A 21,339-nucleotide genomic window follows, 5' to 3' on the forward strand; every position below is an offset into this window, starting at 1 on the left:
ATTTATATATTCTATTTACAATTTTTGCTTAATTACTGATGTGCACACGTTCTTTTGTAATTCTGTATACACCAGTTAATGATTAATTACTTAATTCACGATTATGTCAGAAATTAATCGCACTTAATTTAATTCAATTAATCAATCCAATTGATTAATCAATCAGATCGATTAATCACTGTATTCTAGTTGGCAATTAATCAGTTACCAAATTATTTGATTATTTCATAGATTGATTAATCACGATCAGTCGTTTCAGCCCTAGTTAAAGTAACTTTCTGCAGACAGTGGGGTGTTTTTCATGGCTTTGCCTGCGTGGTACTGAAGTGGTACTGAAGTGTCTCGACGCGCCCAGAGCTGCTCCAGCCGTGTTTTGTGCATTTTGTGACGCCGTCGCCTGAAAGCTCTCCGAGCCGGGGGACGCCTGATGTTGTTGCCGATGCGGCTGGAGGAGCAAAGCATTCAAACTCTGGCACATAAAATGTAGATTTTTTTTTTTTAATTTATTTTATTAAAAATGTGTAGTGTGCAGATATTAATGTGATCAGACCAAAGAGCATTGTTTCACCTTTATTCCACTTGCTTCATATTTACAGGAGACAAAACTGATGTTTTAACTGTAAAGATGTTTTGGGTATAGAGCCTGTTTTACTGTATTAGACAAGAAACTTTTTTGTTTTCATCTTATGCCTCAGTTACGTCATTAATTTACATTTGAGTATAGAACCAAGTTGGTTACTACAAACTTTCCAGAACTTTAACCAGGTCATTTCAGTTTCCTGTACAAAGTTTTGGAGAAACAAGTTATTCCCTGAACTATTGGTGCCATTTTTCCATAATAAATAAAAATGTTTTCTGTACAAATTAGTCTTTTTTTCTCCTTAACAATCTAATAAACAGTTCTGGTCATAAGCATTAAAAAAGGGGAAGTCAAATAACCATCCAGATTTATGGATGGCAGCAAAAGTGTGGTTTCTCTGGAGCTGGATGAGAAATGTTTAACCAAATAATAGGAGGCAGTTTAGATTAGAGAAAATTATCAATAAATTCAAATTAAATTGAATTAAATTTTGCCTTTAAAAACCCAATTGTTTTATATAACTGCGACGGAGCATTAGGGCCACGCTAAGAAAATAAAAATATGAGGGTCGAGTCTCGTCATTTGTTTCCAACGGCCTCTTAATATTAAAAGTAAACTGAAAATAAAGTCAAAATAATACAAGAATAAAGTTGCAATACAAAACAGTCATGAGAATAAAGTCATGATTGGTCTTGAATGTTTCAGTTCATTTTTGTAATACTAAGACTATTTTCAAAATATGACTTTATTCTCATATTACGACTTTATTCATAGTATTATGAATAGCTGAATCATTAATCGATTGAAATAATAAACTAATACTTTATTCATAGTATTGATAATAAAGCCATAGTACTATGAATTTATTCTCATAAATTACATTTTTTAGTTTTTATTTTATTAGTATGGCCGTAATACTTCATCGTATATAATCACTCCAACTTAAAAAAGGAAATTTGAACAAAATGGCGTCTATGCAGGTGATGACGAGTCAAAGCAAACGTTTTACCAGCCGTGTAGATCCATTGAACAACCATTCAAATTCACATTGTGCAGATTTCCATGAATTAATCCACTGAATGATGTAAGTCAGGTAGATCGGTCAGAGTCTTGAGCAGCAGTGATGACGCTCGTCCTCCAGTTTCTACAGAGTTTTATCGTAGAACGGAAAAACGGATCGTCTCCGTTCCAGCTGGACGAAAAACCGCAGATATGATGATGAAGAGCAGATATGATGATGAAGAGCAGATGAACTCCTCAGATCTCGTACGTATTTTAACATTAGTCATGCATTAAGAAGGCAGGATTGTATTTACACGTGTTAATGTTCAATTAAAAAACAATAGGAGGATGCTAATTTACATTAAGAGCACTCAGTTTGGCCGAGGACAGTCTAGTAATATACATCTATATAGATGTGATCGATATAGACGAGCAATTAGCCGTGTCCTCAGCTGAATGTCCACACCTCCAGCTCCATGATGCGGAAATCGTCGGTTTCAGAGAGGCAGCAGTTGTTGAAGGTGTAGCACGGACTGCTGCGGCCCAGATACAGGTTCTCATCGACCCACAGCCCGAAGTGACCGCTAGGGGGCGAGAGAGAGACGCACAGAGGCTGGGTGAGCAGCAGGATCAAACCAATTAATCACGATTAATGAAAAAAATAATTTGATTAATCATAATTTATTGATCATTGAAACAATTGTTAACTAATTTAGTAATGATTAAATCTGATTAATTGATTTTGTCTTGTAATCCATTAATCATTAGTAATCCATTAATCATGATCAATCAATCAATTAAAATAATTATCAACATGATTATTGAAATTGTAAAATAATTCAGTAATCAATTAATTATGATTAATCTATTGAAGTAATCAACTCATTTAATAAGTCATTACTCACAATCACAATTAATCATGATTAATCGAATATCAAAATAACTGTCAACTAACTTAGTAATTGATTATTCAAAACTAATTGATTTGATATAATTGTCGACTAATATAGTTATTGATTAATTGCTAACATCTGGATTCAGACTCAATTAAAGGTCAACAGAACAGCAAACTGAGCATTCAAGTAAACAAACGTATTTTCTATATATTTCTTTTATTATAAGGCATACTTTATTGTAGATTTCAATTTTCAATACAAGTTACCAAATATTATTCTTACATTATTCTAAAATGTTGTTTTTCTTATTTTAAACAGTAACTGAATTATTGGTTTATTTGCATATTTTTTATGTATTTCTTATATTGTATTTTAAAAAATGTCATAAGTGGTAAATGAAAAACCTGCAGAATGTCCCAACTTTTCTGCCAAGCGGCCTAAATGTCCCACATGTGGGACTAATAAAGGATTATCTCATCCTAAAAAACATTTTTACCTTCCACCACCAACAGCGAAGCAGTCCAGGTCTCCTTTAATGAAGAAGGAGTTTTCTCCTGTCCACCTGAAGCTCTGAAAACATTTTAAAGAGAAGACATCTTAAATATCCAAAATAAATAAACAAAAGAAACAAATAGTACAAACTATTAAGTCTCTGTAAACAAAATTGTCCTTAAAAACAGAGACCAAAGAAAGACTGTAGATTTTTATCATCCAGCTTTTTGGCAGAACGAGAAAAAAAATCATGCAAATGGGAATTATAGAGCTAGTTTTAATTTATCATGCGATTAATTAATGTAATGCTTATTGCATCCGCATAATTGGACAGCAGATGCATTGTTTTTGGTGTTGTAGCAGCTTTGCTCATTTTCAGCTGCTTTGATGGACTAGAGAAAATAAAATGAGAATAAGACAAGCAAAATTTGAAAAAAGTAGAAAAAGGAAGAATGTTAGGAGTTAAATGGACATTTGGTACATTTTCCCTGCAACAGTAACAACACATGACTGTTGAAACATTTAAAAACAAGTTTTAAAAAACTATAAAAACGGTTTGATGTTATAAGATTAAAAAAATAAAAGGCACGGATATTTTTGCTTTGCAGGGTATCTTAATACAGTGGTTTTGGAAGTGGGGCCGCCAGGGGGCGCTGTGGAGAGGAGAGACGGAGAAAAAAAATAGAATAAAATACATTTAAATAAAATAACTTATTTAAATGTAACTAAAATGTTTCTAACAAAAAAGATGGATGTGATTAATATGAAATATTATATATTTTTTAATAATAAAAACTGTATTCTAAAAACAATTATAATACAAAAAATTGTGTTAAAATACAATTTTATATATCATTTAACATATTATTGTTATAATATGTTAAATGATAATAAAGTTTTCTGCCACAGGACTCATGAGGTTAGTATTTTGCAAAATTAATGTAGTAATTATTTAATAGTGAGTAAAAACATTCTAAAAGTTGATGTTTCTTCACATATTTTTGTAGCTTTGTCTGTTGCTTAATGCTCTTTGGTAACCTCCATACTAATCTACTATAAGTTATAAAGAAATCTCACAAATGATGTCATTTTGGAAACGTTTTTCCCTTAATGATAACATTAAAAGCTGGAGTTTGTTCCATTTAGCCTCTCTTTTATTAGCTTACCTTAAAACGAGGATGCAACATGAACAGGAAGGTTTCTCCAGTACCGTAAAACATCTCACTGGGTTTCAGAGGATCAGACAGGAAGGCCCCAAAAAGCTGATGGATTAGTTCACAATCGATCAAGAATAGCCGATAAAACCAGGCAGCACCACATTTATAGTTTCTGTTACAGTTTTTACCTCATCCAGAGAATCTTTTATGACAATCAGCACAGGAGAGTCGGTGCTGCTGAGCTTCCTGTAGAGACACTTGAGGCTGGCGCCATGCCGGGACGTGCTGTACACCAGCTGCCAGGCGCGGCCCACCGTCCTGGCGGGAAGCTCCTTACACAGCTGGAAAAAAACAAACATTTCACTTTTTACCACTCAAACCAAAAACCTCAATGGGTTTTACTGGGATTTTATGCAACAGATCAGCAGCCTGTGAAACATTTTAACTTATAAATGTTTTTTTTTATTTCCAGAAGCAGAATGTAAATGTTTTATAGGATTATTATTCTCAACATTTGTTTACACAAGCCAGAATATACTGAAAAAGTTTAATTATTATAAACCTTGACTGTATCGCCCACATAAACTTTACAATGTTGGCATTTAAAGTCAAAAGGTGCGAAATATTTATCTGGTTGAGTTCCTAAAACGAGTTGATCTGCAGATAATTAATCAATAAAGGAGGGATGATTAATCGATTACTGAAATAATCAGCAACTAATTTAGTAATTGATTAATCATAGAGGAATTAAATCATTTGTTTATTTGCATTTCATTAATGTATTTCCAATATTGTACAGAATAACAAATAGATTAATCGATTAATCACTAGTCGCAGCCCTTTGTAATCTGAACTTTACTAAGTTTTAAAGTGAATGAAAAGCAACAAAGCAGTAATTAAACCTTTGAGCTCAACTAAGTCGAGCCTTTTCAAAGTGCATGTGTGCTTTGTGTCAACAGTGGGATCACATGGCGGAGTGTCGCTCACCTCTCTGACATGTGAAACCTGCAGAACGTGGCTGTTCTCCACAATGTTACCGACCCCTTCGGGTTCCCTGTCGATCACTGCGCACAGCTTGTCTTTATTCTCCTCCATCAACACCATCTCCAAAGAAGAAACACAGGAGCCACATTAGCTCCTCTTGTTTTTAATCCACAGGTAGGAAAGGGTCCCGCTCACCTCCCAGTCGTCTGCGGAGCCGCGCAGCGTCTGAAACATCTCTGCATCCTCCTCGCCTTTGTCCTCTATGAGAACGAACTCTTCTTCATCGTGGTCTGGCTCCTCTTCCTCGTCCAGGAGATGCAGGTCTGGCCGGTGAAGCTTCAGGAAGGAGCGCAGCTCGTCGGAGCTGCAGAGGGAGCAGGATGAGTCAGGATTACTGGGATGACAAACAACAGCGACAGCTGCAGCAGAAAGGAGACGCTGATGCAGAGAAGACAGGAATTAATATCAGCTCTGCTTTTCCTGAGCTCCTCTCCTATTCGAACGAGGAAAAAATAGCAAATCTGCATGTTAAAAAGTCACCTGTTAACAAGTGGTGACTTTAAATGAGTTGGAATCATTCATTTACTTTAGTAAAAACAGCAGGAATACCCTGCAAAAAACCCCCAAAAGCAGAACAAAGTCACTATAAATCTGACAAAATCAAAAGCCAAATAGTTTCAGTTTTTCTTGCTTCTTTCAACATTAACCATCAGTTATATAGTATATATATATATATATATATATATATATATATACATACATATATATATATATATATATATATATATATATATATACATACATATATATATATATATATACATACATATATATATATATATATATATATATATATATATATATATATATATATATATATATATATATATATACAGTTTATAGACCAGTTGCAGCGTGACGTCGCATGGATCCCGTCCCATTTCCTGCTGGAGGGCAAAAAACTGCTTGCTGACGATGACTAGCATTGGTTTTAGCTGTTAAGTTATCAATATTACGAGTTAATTCTTAAATGTATGCATGATATATAAAAGAAAAGGGACACAGTGCTTTGCAACAATATGACAACTAGATAATAAACCAAAAGTGAGAAATATTGAATAAAACTGAGGAAAAACCATTCTAAAAGTCTATATTTCTTCACATATTTTCTAGTATTGTCTGTGGGTTTTGCTGCAGATATTGTTTTTCCTTTCTGTACCTTTCTTGTGTCAGAGTGAGCCAGGTGTCCCTCCTGGGTAAAGTTTTAGCTGACCTCTTCTTCCCTGCAGGCGACTGAACCCGCAGTCGCACGAACATCAAACTCCCGAGGCTTCCCGCCGACGGTCTTCGAGGAGCTGGAAAGCAAACAGACGTCCAGAGAAGAAGAAGCCAACATGAAACCAGCAGACGTAAAAGAGCAGATCGTATTCCCACCAGCAGTTAGGCCCAGATGGGAAGTTTTTATTTTTAACAAGGACAAAATTCTGACAAATTAAAAATAACTAGGTTTACTTTAATTTTGATTGCTGAGCTTCATGGTTTCAGTTTTAAAACGCCATGTCATCCAGCCTTACCTTCAGTCTGACTCTTCTCAGAGGATTTCTCCGTGCCCTCTGGTCCGCCGCAGCAGAAAGTGGCGGCGCTGCTCAGGACGGCCAGGCCGCCCACAGGATCGTCGGTCAGCACCCTGAGCGAGCCGCCGTCCAGCCCCCCGTCCACATCGTCCGTGTCTCTGCTGTCCGCCTCATCCTGCTGGGAAACCTGGTTGGTTAGGCTCAGGGTGGGACTGGGCAGCGCCGATGGAGCCGCAGAAACCAGCGCCGGGGGGGAATCCTCCGGCTTTTTGCCTCCATGACTCTTAGTGGATTTGAGCTTCTGGAATATGTTCTTTGCTTTTTCTCTCCTTCTGCAATGAAAACAACAAAATCAGCTATTTTAGAATTTTGTTTGAACTAAGGAGGCAAGTTATCAATTAATAACTGAATGTAAAGTTGGCTGAGCTCATCGATCCACCAGTTTTCTCTTGTAACAAGATCAACCATCTTTTCATAACATAAATAAAAAATCTTTTTAAACATTTTACTGAAATTTGCTCCCTAATAGCCCTAATACCTCGTTGTCATACAAATACTGACCAAATAAACAGAAAGTTGTTGTTTTCTCACAATAAAACAGGTTAGGTTGTTGAATAATAAAAGAGGAAAAGAAAATGTGAGAAACACTTAATTCCTCATGAACAGAGATGCTCATACAGATGTAGCCTGCGGTTAAAACTTCGCTAAATGAGATGCATTAACTCACGACAGCTCTCAAAATCAACCTTGCTTATTTGCATTTTCCATAATGTTACTTAAGGAGCTTGTCGGTTCAAAACAGAACCGCATAAAGTGCATTTTATATACAAAACCGGACTCTGGACTGCTTCTCTTCTGCTATATAGCCGCCATCTTTGTGTCTTCATAATTAAAAAGGGTGACCAGCTACGCCCTCTGCTGGATTGCGGCCAAACTACAGCTCTTAAAGTACGTCTAAAAACGTTACTAGTTAGTCGACTGGAACTAATTTTAAACTAATAAACCATTAATTGTTTGAAACAACAATAAATTACTCATCTTTTCCATCTGTATACCAGATGTTAAAGTCGTTTACAATAAAATGTACGTTTCTATTATTATTCTTTAAAAATCAGAAGCGTTTTTGTACTGTAGCTTGGCATTTTGAAACAACAACAACAAAATATTCTCTTGGATGTTTTTTTTTACACAGGAAAAGATCATTTTCAAGCGGTAAAACAAGCTTATATTGTGGGTTTGCAACAGTTAAACAATTCTTAAGTACAAATGGAGAAAGAATTGCATAGCTGATCAGAAGAGAACTCAACAGGTACTGATCCTTTTTGGTGCGGTGCACTTTGTTTCATGACTTTGCTCAATTTCACAACTGTACATGAAATAGTAAGTCCCATTTGTCTCATTTGTGCGCAGCAGTGAAACAGCACCGACCTCTGCTGGGAGGTGCTGAAGTGAACGTGTGAAACATCAGAGAAGAAAGAGACGGACGCCAAACTGTCAACAGCACAAGACAGAAGGTAATCCTCGCAGCCGTGCTCCGTCACCAGCGGATGGGTTTTGGACGGGTCGAAGAAGATTTTAGTGGGCGTCACCACCAGGATACCAGAAACCACACCCTGGCAGAGACAAGGAGATGGGATTTCAGACGTCCACGGAGCTGAAATCAGAGTTTATGTTTAGTCGTTCCTCACCTTTCCGTCGGTGATGTAACGGCAGAACAGTTTGAGATACAACATGGCGGCCGGGCGCTCGCCCTGGCAGCACTCCGGAGGGAGAGCCAGAAGGCAGAGGTGCCCATCTGGCAGCGGCACCGCCTCCACATCCTGCCAGCAGCACAGTCACATGAACAGGTTTATTTTAAAGCATGGATTAAACAAAAACAAGATGATTTTTTAAATCTTAAGATACAAGAATCTGTTTTTTTTTAATTGATTTACAGCTTATGTGTAGGGCCGAACCAAGCCTTTTTGGGGGCCTAAGCGGGTTTTCGTTTGGGGCCCCACATACCAACATACCTAAGCCTACTCTTTGTGGTAACATATCATATCATTAGTGTATCATATTAGCGTATCATATCATTGGGATTAATTATGTTAGTTTTCAAATAACAAGGCAGACATGATGCACCGTCACAAGTGGGGCTGCAACTAACTGTTATTTTAGTAGTTAATTATTCTGGCAATTTACCAATTCAATTAAAAAAACTAATTCTGCAGATTTTTCACTGGGAGTACCAGAGAAAGGCCATTTTGTATTTCTACCTTTGGAGCCCAGAGACGGGCCGACTGACCTGAAGGATTTTATCTAGCAGGCGCTTTTGTTCTGTAAATAAGGCCATTACCTTAGAAGTACCCTGGTAATGGCCTCAACGCATCTCACAGTTGCCCAATTGTTCCTTAGACTTAGACTGACTTTGTTGTCATTTTCAATGCACAGGGTGTATACAGAACGAAATTTCGTTGCATACGGCTCAGGACAATGTTTTGAGGTTCCAACGTTGTGAGTAAAATAAAATACAGTATAAAATATGAATATAAATCTAAATATAAAATATAAAGTGCAGGACTGACAGTAAAATATAAGTTATTTAGCTCTGTACATGTGCAAGGTATAAAGTGGAGACCAGTTTTTGAGTGCAGTCCAGTTAAGAGTTCAGCAGTCTGATGGCAAGTGGGAAAAAGCTGTTTCGGAACCAGGTGGACCTGCACCGGATGCTGCAGAACCTCTTTCCAGAGGGCAGCAGGGAGAACAGTCCATGGTGGGGGTGTGAGGGGTCACTGATGATGTTTCGGCCTCAGGACACGCATCCTGCATCGATGGTTGACCTGACACTTCGCCCTTTTGCCTGAGCTGGGTGTGGAAGGTTGTTGCCGAAGCAGTTTCTCCTTGTGTGCCTTCTTCTCACTCACATGAGAGTTACCGAACTCTTTTGCAAGCTCAACCAGGAAGTCCACCCGTCTCTCCTGCACCCCAATGCATGCCCGATAAAGCACATGTGCATTCAGTGCTGCCATGTCAATCATGTTTGCCAGGTTTGCTGACCAGCTGTCACATAGTGATGGAACCTTGGTCACCCCCCGCAAGATTATGACTGAAATAAATGCCATTAGTTCTTGTGAACTAAATAGGTGAAGCAGTCACCTATTTATCCTCCACAGCACAAAAGGCTGCATGCAAATTTGCATGTGCAAAGTCTCCCAGATTTCTTTTGCTTACACTTATTGCATGATTTTTTTGAGGTGGATCAACACAATTAATTTGGTTAGTTTATTTCTAAACTGTCATGTTATACCCTCTTAGCTTTATTTCAAAGAGAAACATTACTAATTTCTTTTAGAAAAACCTTTGCATATTTTTTGAAACAGATTGTATGTTTTGCAAACTCTATGTACATTTGGCAAAATGACCTGGATAATGCAGCACAACATCATGGATCAGCTGCAAAAGGTCACATCTCTCCAAAAACACTTCATGTATGCTTCAAAACTAAACTGAAGAGCATTACCTACAGGAGATCTGATCTCCTGCAGGTATCATAGATACCCACCCCCAACATGGACTATTCACACTCCTACCTTCTGGCCTGACGGTCAACGGCCACATTTACAATTGAAGAAGGGATCCTAATTTGAGCCATCAGAGTCGTCAGTTTGGACTCAGGGTCTTTCGGGACTCTTTTGGGACTTCAGGGGAGAGGTCGAAACCCTGGTACTCCAGCCTCTTTATACAATATTCTACTAGTAATTGATTATTAGTAATAATAATAGTATTAATAATATTACTAATCAATTATTCTGTTGATTATTCTGACAATTAACTGATTAATCGAATAAAAATTGGCACCTTTTGAAGATATTCCATTTAAGACTTTTAATATAATATAATATTATATTAGTTATTGATTATTAGTAATATAAGTAACATTAATTATTAACATATTAGTAATCAATTATTCTGACTATTAATCAATTAATCAGATAAAAATTGGCATATTCTGCAGATTAAAAATACATTAAAAGATGAAATTAAACAATTCAATTACTTTATTAAAATAGAAATACTTTTTTCTTTTTTTCTCCTTTAACCTAAAATGACCCTTTTCATCCTTAGTTGCAGATACAAAAGATGCATCTACAACTAAAAATGTGGCAAGCTCAGTCGTTTCTGCTTGATTTAAATCCATTACAGAGTAAGTTTGATCTGGTGATTGATTTTTGGATTAACCAATTAATAATTCGAGAGCAAAAGGTGCTTAATAGGATAATTATTTAACAGAATGTGAAACCAGATGAAGTTAAACCTTCTGGGTAGAACATATTTACAGACAAAAAAGTTCTTTTTTATTTTAAATGCAAAATGTGTATATTTTTGTAGTCTAGGCTTTAGTACTGCTGTGTCGTTTAATCAACAAATGTTCATGATTAATCGATTACTAAATTAGTTGATGGTTATTTAAATAATCGATTAATTACAATTAATCCGATTAATCATTCCAGCTCTATAAAACACAATATTTTAATGAAGTAAATAAGTTTGTTTTCTGTAAATCATTTTAGATATGAAACATAAACGCCTGCAGGTTTCTTTAGTGTATCACGATTATCCCAACTAATCGTTTCAGACCCTAATCAGAAGTAAATAATAAATCTCTGAAGTAAGAAAACAGGTGCATTGGTTGCTAATAAACAATCTCTGGGTGCAAACTACCTCTTTCTAAAAGGTTACAACTTGTAGACACTTATCAGCAAAATGCAGAATATGCAGCAATTCTTTCACTTACAAGAAGTCTGTCATATTCAGCCTCCGGTGAGGGAGACGGAGTCTGAGCCAGGAGTGAATCCAAACAGTCCTGATCTGCATCTGCCTCCGGTTTCTCCTTCGACCCGCAGTCCAGTTCTCGCTGAGAGGATTTTCCACTGACAGAGGCGTCCTTTCTCTTCGAGACCAGCTGCTTCAGAAAGGAAGCCATGATAAGATTAACTCTGACTTTGACATGGACACACGGTGCACCACGAAGACAGGAGGGATCACTTCCTCTTTCTGCATTTCCCCTCCTTTCCGTGTTTCTAGTCACATCTGAGCTACAGGAGGGAGATGAGGCTGTAAATGAAGCGGCTGTTTTATCTGCGATGCTCCAAAATATCACATTAAAGGTGAACTATTGCTGTCTTGAACAGGTTAGGGATAGATCAATAAAAACCTATCCTAAGCTGAAATTAAATAAAATATTTATTACATTATTTTTTACAAAATTATTCTTGGATAATGAAATTTTAGTTTGCACAATTCTGCCTAAAGTTTTAGGGCGTCTTGTCACTTTAATTCCAAATAAGCTTCTGTTGGCCACGCCCCCTACTCAACTTTACTCTCCCACCTGGAAATGGCTGCAAACAGATGTGCAATTACACAAACGTCTATCTCTGCTTTGAAAAGCAGAGGTGGAGCCTCCAGTATGGAGCGAAATTGGAGCGATAAATTTGTAAAAAAAATAAATAAATAAATGAAATTGAAACTGAAACTGAAAACCGTTTTGAAACAGAAAATAAAAAAAGTTAAAATCTACTTTTTAGATTCAAAAGTGTTTTTTTTTTTATTTTAGATGTTTTTTCAGTTTCAATATAATTTTCAGTAAAATTTTTCTTTTATGAGTTTAATTTTTTTTTTCTTTTCTTTATGGCCCCAATTTAGTTCCATACTCTTACACAACCAACAAGAATGCAGCAAATAGTTTCTGGATGGAAAGTCAACAACAAAGACCTTGTCTTTTTGTAAAACCTGCTGACCAAATGTCCTTGAATTCTCCTAGGGTTGCTAGGTAACGGGCAGAACTCTGCTGGGTTTGCTAGGTAACGGGCAGAACTCTGCTGGGGTTGCCAGGCAACGGGCTGGGCTTCCCTGGGGTTACCAGGTTATAGCTCACTGCCTGCTGATTTGTGATGTTACATTTGAGAAGTTTTTAAAACGGTTTGTTTTCAAATCACCAAAAAGCAACAATTTATTGCCAAAAAACAGCTGGGTGGGCTTTTTAATCGCTTGGTTTGTTTTTAGAAGCAGTAGAATCCCGAATGGAACCACAAAAATGTGCAAAATGTGAATTTTGCATTACATGTTCCCTTTAAAATAGTACTAGCTTTTATTTATAAGTTGAATGTTCTGAGTGAGGCCTGGAAACTAAGGGAGTAACTTCCTGCTGAATATTTTAGTCATAAGAGCGGGGGAAGTGCTAGTTTGCATTACAAATCGACACAAGCCACATTTCTGTGGACATCAGATGCTAACAGCTGGCTCATACCTCTTTTATTATGTTGGTATCAGAGCTGAGTTGCGTTGAATCTTTGCTCTTGTCTCCTGAGGATCCATCGCTGCTGAACGTAGACGAAACGCTGAACACTGTGTCCCCGGGGAGACCCTGCAATGAGCAGCAGCAAAATGGTTTCCGGTCGGTTTTTATCACCTAATGTTTAAACACTTCGCATGTTCCTCTTTGCTAATGCAATAAATAACAGTTTGTTTTCAGCTGAAAGACAATAAAAGTCATGTATTATCTTTTATTGTGAATGTCGTCAATCATCACAATTCATTATCTGAAGTGTTATGCAATTCATTGGTGCTGGGAGGCAAATAAAAAGAAAATGTAAAACATCTGCAGGTGGTTTAAATACGGCGGTCAGTGAGTGTCGCTCAGTGACTAACTGATGCAGTGAATCAGTTTTCTATTCCCTGACAAGTTAAAACGGAAAGTTACCGCCCTGCAACACTCTTATGACATATCTCCGTTCAACATACACTGCAGTGGTAAATAATTAATAATAAGAACATTCATGAGCGCCGCAAAGTGCCTGCAAATTATTCTCCAAAAGCATTCAACTATAAACGATACAACGCACTGCAAAAACACAAAAACTTAACAAGTATTTTTGGTCTAGTTTCTAGTGCAAATATTTTAGTTCTTTTGAAATAAGACTAAACTAACTTAGAAGTAACTTTTGAACAACTTTTCAACTATTGTTACCTTAAAACCTTGTTTTCCTTAATACTGATGAAAAAGTTCTAGTTATAAGTGAAATAATCTGCCAGTGGAAAATTTTACTTATAATAACAGACTTTTAAACTCAGTGTGATTTAAGCCGTTTTGTAGTTTTTAAATATATTAATTTTATTGCCTTTTTTAGCGTATGTCAAAGTAATTTGTATTTCTATTAGATGGGAAAAATGTCCTGTTCTATTGGCAGATTTCATTTATAACTTTTTCAGCAATTTTAATTAGTTATTTAATTAAAGCAAACTCCTATATCTTGCTTTATAAGAGCAAGATATAGCTCAGATTTTCAGATGTTATCAGATTTTACTGCTAGGTCAGTAGAGATTCAAAGAAGCAAAATATAATGTTTTACAGCTCTAATAACTATTAATTCAATTTCTAAATGTGTGAGAATATGAGATTTATCACACCAGACATAAAAAATCAATCCAAGCTTCCCATTTTAACTCATAAATACAATATAAGTAAATTATAAAAGTTAAACTGATAGGTACCTTGGAGTAAAAGCCTGAAAGTGCGTTCCTTCGACTGTATTTACTGTAGAAGTTCTTAAACAGACTTGTTCTCCCCATGGTGTCGCAGAACTGCTGAACCTGAATCGTAACTCTGAACCTTGGACACGTCCTATGTAACACTTACTGGCCCATAAAACTCAAGATGCATTTCAAAACCAAAAGTCCATTTATGCAGAGATGTTACATAAATGTCCCAGTTATCAGTTCGCTCATCAGGAGCTGCTGTAACAACCACTGGATGTGATGAGGATGGTGACTCACTGTGCTGCCATCTGCTGGTAAACCAACGCGCTCCGCAGTCGCTACGGTGCTGCTCAGCTCCCACGCAGTTCCTGTGAGGGAAAACATTAAGCTTGTTTCAATTTTTAAAGATACTCTGGGTAAAAACTGTGCTTAGGCCACAAAGCTGTATGGAAGAGGATAAGGTCCACTAAAAAAATAAATTCTAACATTATTCTGGAGAAAGAAAAAAGTCAGATAACTGAGATTAAAATCAGAATTTGAGAAAAGAAAATCACTATACTGACAAAGTCAAAATTCTGAAAGAAAAAATTCTCAGAAAAATGTCAAAATTCTGACTTTTTTCAGAAAAAATATCTAAATTCCATAAAAAAGTCAAAATTCTGAAAAAAGTCTAAAATATGATAAAAAGTCATATTTCTGAAAAAAAAATCTACATTCCAAAAAAAGGGTCAAAAGTCTGAAAATAAAATCAAAATTCTAAAATAAAACAAAAGAAAAAACATTCTGAGATTATTGCTGTGTACAGTGACAAATTAAAATCTAATCTAAAATCAGAATCATGAGTAAAAAGTCCAAATTTCTTTTTTTCAATGGCTTTTTTCGTCTCCGCGAAGCTGAAACCAGGATTTAAATAATATTAAAATTTCATTTCATTTGAATTCAGTTTGTTTAATATCGTCTCAAAGCGCTTTCAGGAAAATAATAATAATAATCTCAGTTCAGTCCAACACACATTCCAACTAATCTCAGTTATCCACCCATACAGTTAATTATTCAAAGTAGTTTTAAAAAAATTGAAGTAAATTTGAAATCATGCGGCCCAGCAGCACCTTGCAGGTAGTACTGCCTCAGCTTTGGGTTCCTGATGTGGGGGACGTGGTCGAGAGGTCGGCCCATGGTGACGGGGTCATTGCTATGCGCAGCGCCGGCCGCGGCGTTCTGCATGATGTGGGATTGAGGTTGATTCTCCCAGGGAGGCTTAGCGAACCGTGGAGGCTGAGAAACACCGGCAGGCAGCTTGGATCCTAACCTGAGACACAAACTGATCTATTACCAATATAAACTGATCTATTACCAATATAAACTGATCTATTACCAATATAAACTGATTTATTATCAATATAAACTGATTTATTATCAATATAAACTGGTCTATAATAAATAAAAACTTGTCTATTATCAATATAAACTGATTTATTACCAACATAAACTGATTTATTACCAATATAAACTGATCTATTATCAATATAAACTGATTTATTACCAACATAAACTGATTTATTACCAATATAAACTGATCTATTATCAATATAAACTGATCTATTACCAATATAAACTGATCTATTACCAATATAAACTGATTTATTACCAATATAAACTGATCTATTATCAATATAAACTGGTCTATTACCAATATAAACTGATCTATTACCAATATAAACTGGTCTATAATAAATAAAAACTGATCTATTACCAATATGAACTGATTTATTACCAACATAAACTGATTTATTACCAATATAAACTGATTTATTACCAATATAAACTGATCTATTATCAATATAAACTGATCTATTACCAATATAAACTGATCTATTACCAATATAAACTGATTTATTACCAATATAAACTGATCTATTATCAATATAAACTGATTTATTACCAACATAAACTGATTTATTACCAATATAAACTGATCTATTATCAATATAAACTGATCTATTACCAATATAAACTGATCTATTACCAATATAAACTGATTTATTACCAATATAAACTGATCTATTATCAATATAAACTGGTCTATTACCAATATAAACTGATCTATTACCAATATAAACTGGTCTATAATAAATAAAAACTGATCTATTACCAATATGAACTGATCTATTATCAATATAAACTGGTCTATTACCAATATGAACTGATTTATTATCAATATAAACTGATCTATTACCAATATAAACTGATCTATTATCAATATAAACTGGTCTATAATAAATAAAAACTGATCTATTACCAATATGAACTGATTTATTATCAATATAAACTGATCTATTACCAATATAAACTGATCTATTATCAATATAAACTGATTTATTACCAACATAAACTGATTTATTACCAATATAAACTGATCTATTATCAATATAAACTGATTTATTACCAACATAAACTGATTTATTACCAATATAAACTGATCTATTATCAATATAAACTGATCTATTACCAATATAAACTGATCTATTACCAATATAAACTGATTTATTACCAATATAAACTGATCTATTATCAATATAAACTGGTCTATTACCAATATAAACTGATCTATTACCAATATAAACTGGTCTATAATAAATAAAAACTGATCTATTACCAATATGAACTGATCTATTATCAATATAAACTGGTCTATTACCAATATAAACTGATCTATTACCAATATAAACTGATCTATTACCAATATAAACTGATCTATTATCAATATAAACTGGTCTATAATAAATAAAAACTGATCTATTACCAATATGAACTGATTTATTACCAATATAAACTGATTTATTACCAATATAAATTGATCTGTTACCAGTGTAACAGTTCAAGACCTGGGCAATGTGCCACACAATTAGTTTGCATTCATAAATCTCCATTGTGGAAATTTACACTACGAATACTTTCCTCTGATCCACATTGGACTACTTTTAGGGTGTAGTCCAAGTTTCAAACTTAATTTTCTGAGCTGATTAGGATGAAAATGGAGTTTTCTGTTTCATGAAGGAAATTATTAAGGGAATTTATGAAAAACTGGACAATTTATTTTGTACACTTAAGCATGGAAAGGTGGAGAACGCAAAAAAAGGAAAGGATTTTGATAAATGTCAAGATAACAAATTTTCCTGGACAACATATTGTCCCAGGAAAACCCAAATCCTGTTCTTATGACTGAAAATAAATTTGAAGCCAAAAGAATTTGAAAACGAGACGCCGATTTTTTATGCAGCAACGGTGGAAAATCATTTCTAAGTTTTGGATCTACAATAAATAGCATGAAAAAAGAACAAAGATTGGACAATATTTGCTTGATTTCATGTATCTTTTCATTTTTTAGACTCTTTTCTTTCACAGATTTTATTTTGAGGCGCAGTTTCAAGGATTTCGGACTTGGAGAACCAAAGTGTGAGCAGTGTAGCATCCGCAGTCTGCAGTGAGTTATTTATAGTGGAGTGGGAGCCGCCGAACACTTCCTGCCAAGATGGGGCTCCTCTCACCCACATGATGCTGCCATGGAGGCCCAGAGCAGTCGGCCCCCCGCCCTCCTCAAATCTAACAAAACTGGTGTCAAATGTTTGTGCAGGAATTTTTTTATTTGTGCTGCTGTTATTTAAAAAATATTAATAAAAAGGTTTCCATAAGATATGATCAAATATCTTCAAAGCAAAAGCAGCACAAACAAAACCGTTTTTACAGTCCAAACACTTGACACCAATTTTGTTAGATTTGGTTTATGTGGGTGGGGCTGGCTGACCTTTTGACCTTTAAACTTTCATTAATATCTTCAAAGAAAAAGCAGCACAAACGAAAATGTTTCCTGCACAAACATAATTGAGTTGATTGGCATCAATTTTGTTAGATTTTGGGAACGTGGGCAGGCTTAGTTGACCTTTAATGACCTCTGGAAACATTTATTAGGGTTTCAACCAGCCAGTCAGTTGTCTTAGATACCTGCTCTTCACGTTGCAGAAGTAGCCGCTCCTGGTTTTATCCGCCTGAGGTTTGAGTTTGACGGCTCCTAACGTCTCCGGCCGTCTCACTGATTGAGCCATTTTTGTTTTTCTGGTTTGGTGCAGGAGCTCAGCTGGCGTCCTTCCTCCTTTTGTTCCCCATGCTAACTGTTTAGCCCCTGTTACTGCACCTGCAGGAGATGGGAGAGTCAGACAATGTGAGCTGATCTTTACCTGCATTCACCAGGCAGGAGGACGTGAGCCAGACGCTCGTCAGAATAACCGATGCAGCCGTTCAATTCAGCAAAACTGCCAATCATCCCATGTCATTAGTTCGTAAGCCTGGCAATCAATATGATCTTGTAGCCCAAGGCCACTGCAAAAACCAACCTGCTCCCTTCTTTGAACCATGATTCAACTATTTTATGGGTCTGACTGCTGCAAGAATAAAGAAACGAGTTCAATAGAACCTGTGTGACAACATGAAGCAGGCAAAAAAGCAACACAATGATGTCCTGATCTAAATAACAACACTGCTCCTTTATTAACCCTTCATCAATGTTTTTATCAGCATTTCACTGAGAAGTAGCTCCTATAATGAGCTCAGTTGCTCCACCAGGCGTTTCCTAATTACTGCTGGCTAGTCTGAAGGAGCTGTGTGGGGGAGGAGTTTCATCCTTGAAGGCGGGGCTAGGTCCACCCAGGCGTTTTGCACAGTTGAATGGTTGCCATGGAGATTAAAGGATTCCTCAAACATGCATGAAAAAATCAAAGCAACACTGTTTTAAATGAGGCAGAAACAGTATAACACGATGTAAAGCTCAAAAAAATAATTTTACATAATACTTCCTCTTTGATTCTTTCCTTTTTGATAAAGTTGACAGTTCAGTTATTCTGATCTATATCTGTAATTACGCTGCCATAAGCTGAGGCTACTGGAGGTCAAACTGAACACTTATTCTCACTTTCTTCTTCTTCTGAACCCAGAATCTGGATGATTTGTTACAATCTCTATCAGAAAATCAAGAGAGAAAACGTCTGACCATCAAGTTGGGAGTTTTTCAGCAGGAAAATGATCCAAAGCACCAGAAAATCCACGTCTGAACGGCTTAAACACTAAAATGAAGGTTTTGTAAGAGCCTGGAGGCTTATAATTAATCTGATTGAAATCATGTGACAGGACCTTAAATGCTAGAAAGTGGCTGAATTAAAACAATTCTGCAAAATTACAGAACTATTTTAGTTTGGTACCTAAATGTATCCATCATATTTTGACAAAGATATCATGCATGTCTATGGGGTTACAGAAAACAATTATTTTATTCTGACGATTAATCATTTTTTTGCTAACCACTTTAGATTATTTTATATAACATTAGAAATACATTAAAATGCAAATAATAAAGGCATTCAATTCCTTTTTAAATTAGAAAATAAAAATTTTCTTGCCTAAAATGCAATAGCGTAGCATTCTTTGAGCTAATGCTTGATCATTTGTAGCACAGACAGCCCTTTCTTCTTGACTTAGCATCACTACTGTTGAGCTGATGCATTGACAATTGGATAGCAAAAGGTGCCTGATAGGAGATTATTTTTTACATAATCTGAACCAAGTGAAGCCAAAACTGCCAGGTAAGGAGTTCTGGGTTTTCATCTTAAATGCAAAATGTTTATATTTGTGTTGTTCTTTCATAAAAATTCCATTTTTTGAGTCTCTATACTCCAGTTAACGATTAATTGACTAGTAATTAGCTGAGGATTATTTTCGTCACGATTAATTTGATTAATTGTTATATGACCAAGTCACTTCATTGCGGAACATGTAAGAAAAGTCATCCTGCAGAGACAGTGGCGCAAAAAATATATATACCCTATATGACGCTTAGGGGCGCTACTAGAGCGGGCGCTACTAGAGCACACTTCAGAAAGTACGTAGCTGAACTCCTGCGCAAAGACACTGTCAATTTTAGCACAACAACTAGCTTAACTGTTAACATGGCCCTGAAATTCCTCAGATATAAATCCAGTCGAGAATGTGAGGGATTTGCTGCCTAAACCAGTCCGGTGAAGGGAGGCCCTACCTCATAACCTAAACATCAGCACACCCTCAGGGGTCAAGTGGAGCTAATGGAAGAGTCATTGTTGTTTTGCACAACAGCATTACTCGACCATAAGCCTAATCGTCGAATTTGTTTCGAATAATATGGTTCAGTTAAATAAGAGCCAATAATAACAATATAATAAACATTAGACTGCAGCCCTCATTTGGTATTCCGGGGTCACATCCCTCTGTGAGGTGGTTTATTGGCAACAGAGAGGAACCAAAACACGCTTAGTAATTTCCCTCCATTCTTCAGTCATACTGTTGAGATCACGCAAGAACTTGTTTCCTGTAAAAGCTGGTGTTAACATGACCGCTGTGGAGGAAGTGAGCAATTCAGACGACATCACGCAGAATGATCTAGAGAGCAGCTGCTGCAGAAACAAGCGACACCCAGCAGCGAGCAAAACAAACGGGAACAGAGAGGGAACGTGATCTACTGACCTGAGTCCAGCCTGAGGACGGGATGAGCGGCTGTCACATGAGCTCACCTTCATGTTGCAGGGTTATGATGTCACTGCAGACAACAGAAACAAGTTCAGGCTCCTCCCTGTCAGGAGCGCCGACTCCGCCATTTGTCAAGATAGTTCCCCTCCCCTTCTAGACATGCGCACTAAAGCAGATGGGAGTGATGCATCTTGTAGATTCAAATACCTTTGAAAGAAAAAGTAAGAAAGAAAACAATTAATATTATGGTTATTTTTAGACTAAATGTTTCAGCACTAATTTCTAATCATGTGGAATATTATACGACTGAAATAAATAGTCGAGATAAATCACAATTTAGCAGTGACTGAAATTATTTCACAAATTATTGTTGAAAATAAGTTTATTTTTGTCCCGTTTGTTCGTCTTACCAGATATGTATGGAATACTGCAAGGCTCAGTGTTTCAGTCCATTCTGTTTCCTATTTATACAGCAAAAAAACCCCTAATATTTACATATGCTATATGATAAGACAAATTAATTTTATTCACTCGCTCACATTTCCCTTGTTTACAAAAAATACTTTCAGACACAATTTTGGATTTAT

At 36.0% G+C, this 21,339-nt stretch overlaps 1 protein-coding gene across 3 annotated transcripts; it reads right to left on the bottom strand.

The window, feature by feature from the left end:
- Positions 1-502: 502 nt before the first annotated feature.
- LOC114134688 (nuclear receptor coactivator 7) lies at positions 503-20,840 on the bottom strand. Of its 3 annotated transcripts, none has more exons than XM_028001434.1 (16): positions 20,750-20,840; positions 18,206-18,395; positions 15,313-15,512; positions 14,501-14,571; positions 12,975-13,091; positions 11,463-11,630; positions 8,374-8,505; positions 8,114-8,298; positions 6,686-7,017; positions 6,331-6,466; positions 5,307-5,475; positions 5,115-5,231; positions 4,316-4,468; positions 4,137-4,232; positions 2,975-3,048; positions 503-2,166 (listed from the first exon to the last, which is right to left on the bottom strand). In XM_028001434.1, the coding sequence occupies exons 2-16, from the start codon at positions 18,304-18,306 to the stop codon at positions 2,031-2,033; spliced, it is 2,187 nt and encodes a 728-aa protein (XP_027857235.1). In that variant the 5' UTR covers positions 18,307-18,395; positions 20,750-20,840; the 3' UTR covers positions 503-2,030. The 3 variants fall into 3 exon arrangements, with proteins under 3 accessions (XP_027857235.1, XP_027857233.1, XP_027857236.1); XM_028001432.1 differs by having other exon boundaries at positions 11,463-11,633; XM_028001435.1 differs by lacking the exons at positions 14,501-14,571; positions 15,313-15,512; positions 18,206-18,395; positions 20,750-20,840 and adding an exon at positions 14,219-14,333 and having other exon boundaries at positions 11,463-11,633.
- Between the last annotated feature and the right edge of the window lie 499 nt (positions 20,841-21,339).

This window comes from Xiphophorus couchianus, chromosome 19 (assembly GCF_001444195.1).
Source record: "Xiphophorus couchianus chromosome 19, X_couchianus-1.0, whole genome shotgun sequence".
Classification (NCBI taxonomy): domain Eukaryota; kingdom Metazoa; phylum Chordata; class Actinopteri; order Cyprinodontiformes; family Poeciliidae; genus Xiphophorus; species Xiphophorus couchianus.

Bases quoted from the DNA above. Each gene is read 5' to 3' on its own strand.
- LOC114134688 (XM_028001432.1), bottom strand. From the start codon at position 18,306: ATGGCTCAATCAGTGAGACGGCCGGAGACGTTAGGAGCCGTCAAACTC. The intron at 13,092-14,500 runs GTGAGTCACCAT...TGCTCATTGCAG, and splicing joins TACCAGCAGATGGCAGCACA to GGTCTCCCCGGGGACACAGT. The intron at 5,232-5,306 runs GTGAGCGGGACC...TCTTCTTTGGAG, and splicing joins GCTCCGCAGACGACTGGGAG to ATGGTGTTGATGGAGGAGAA.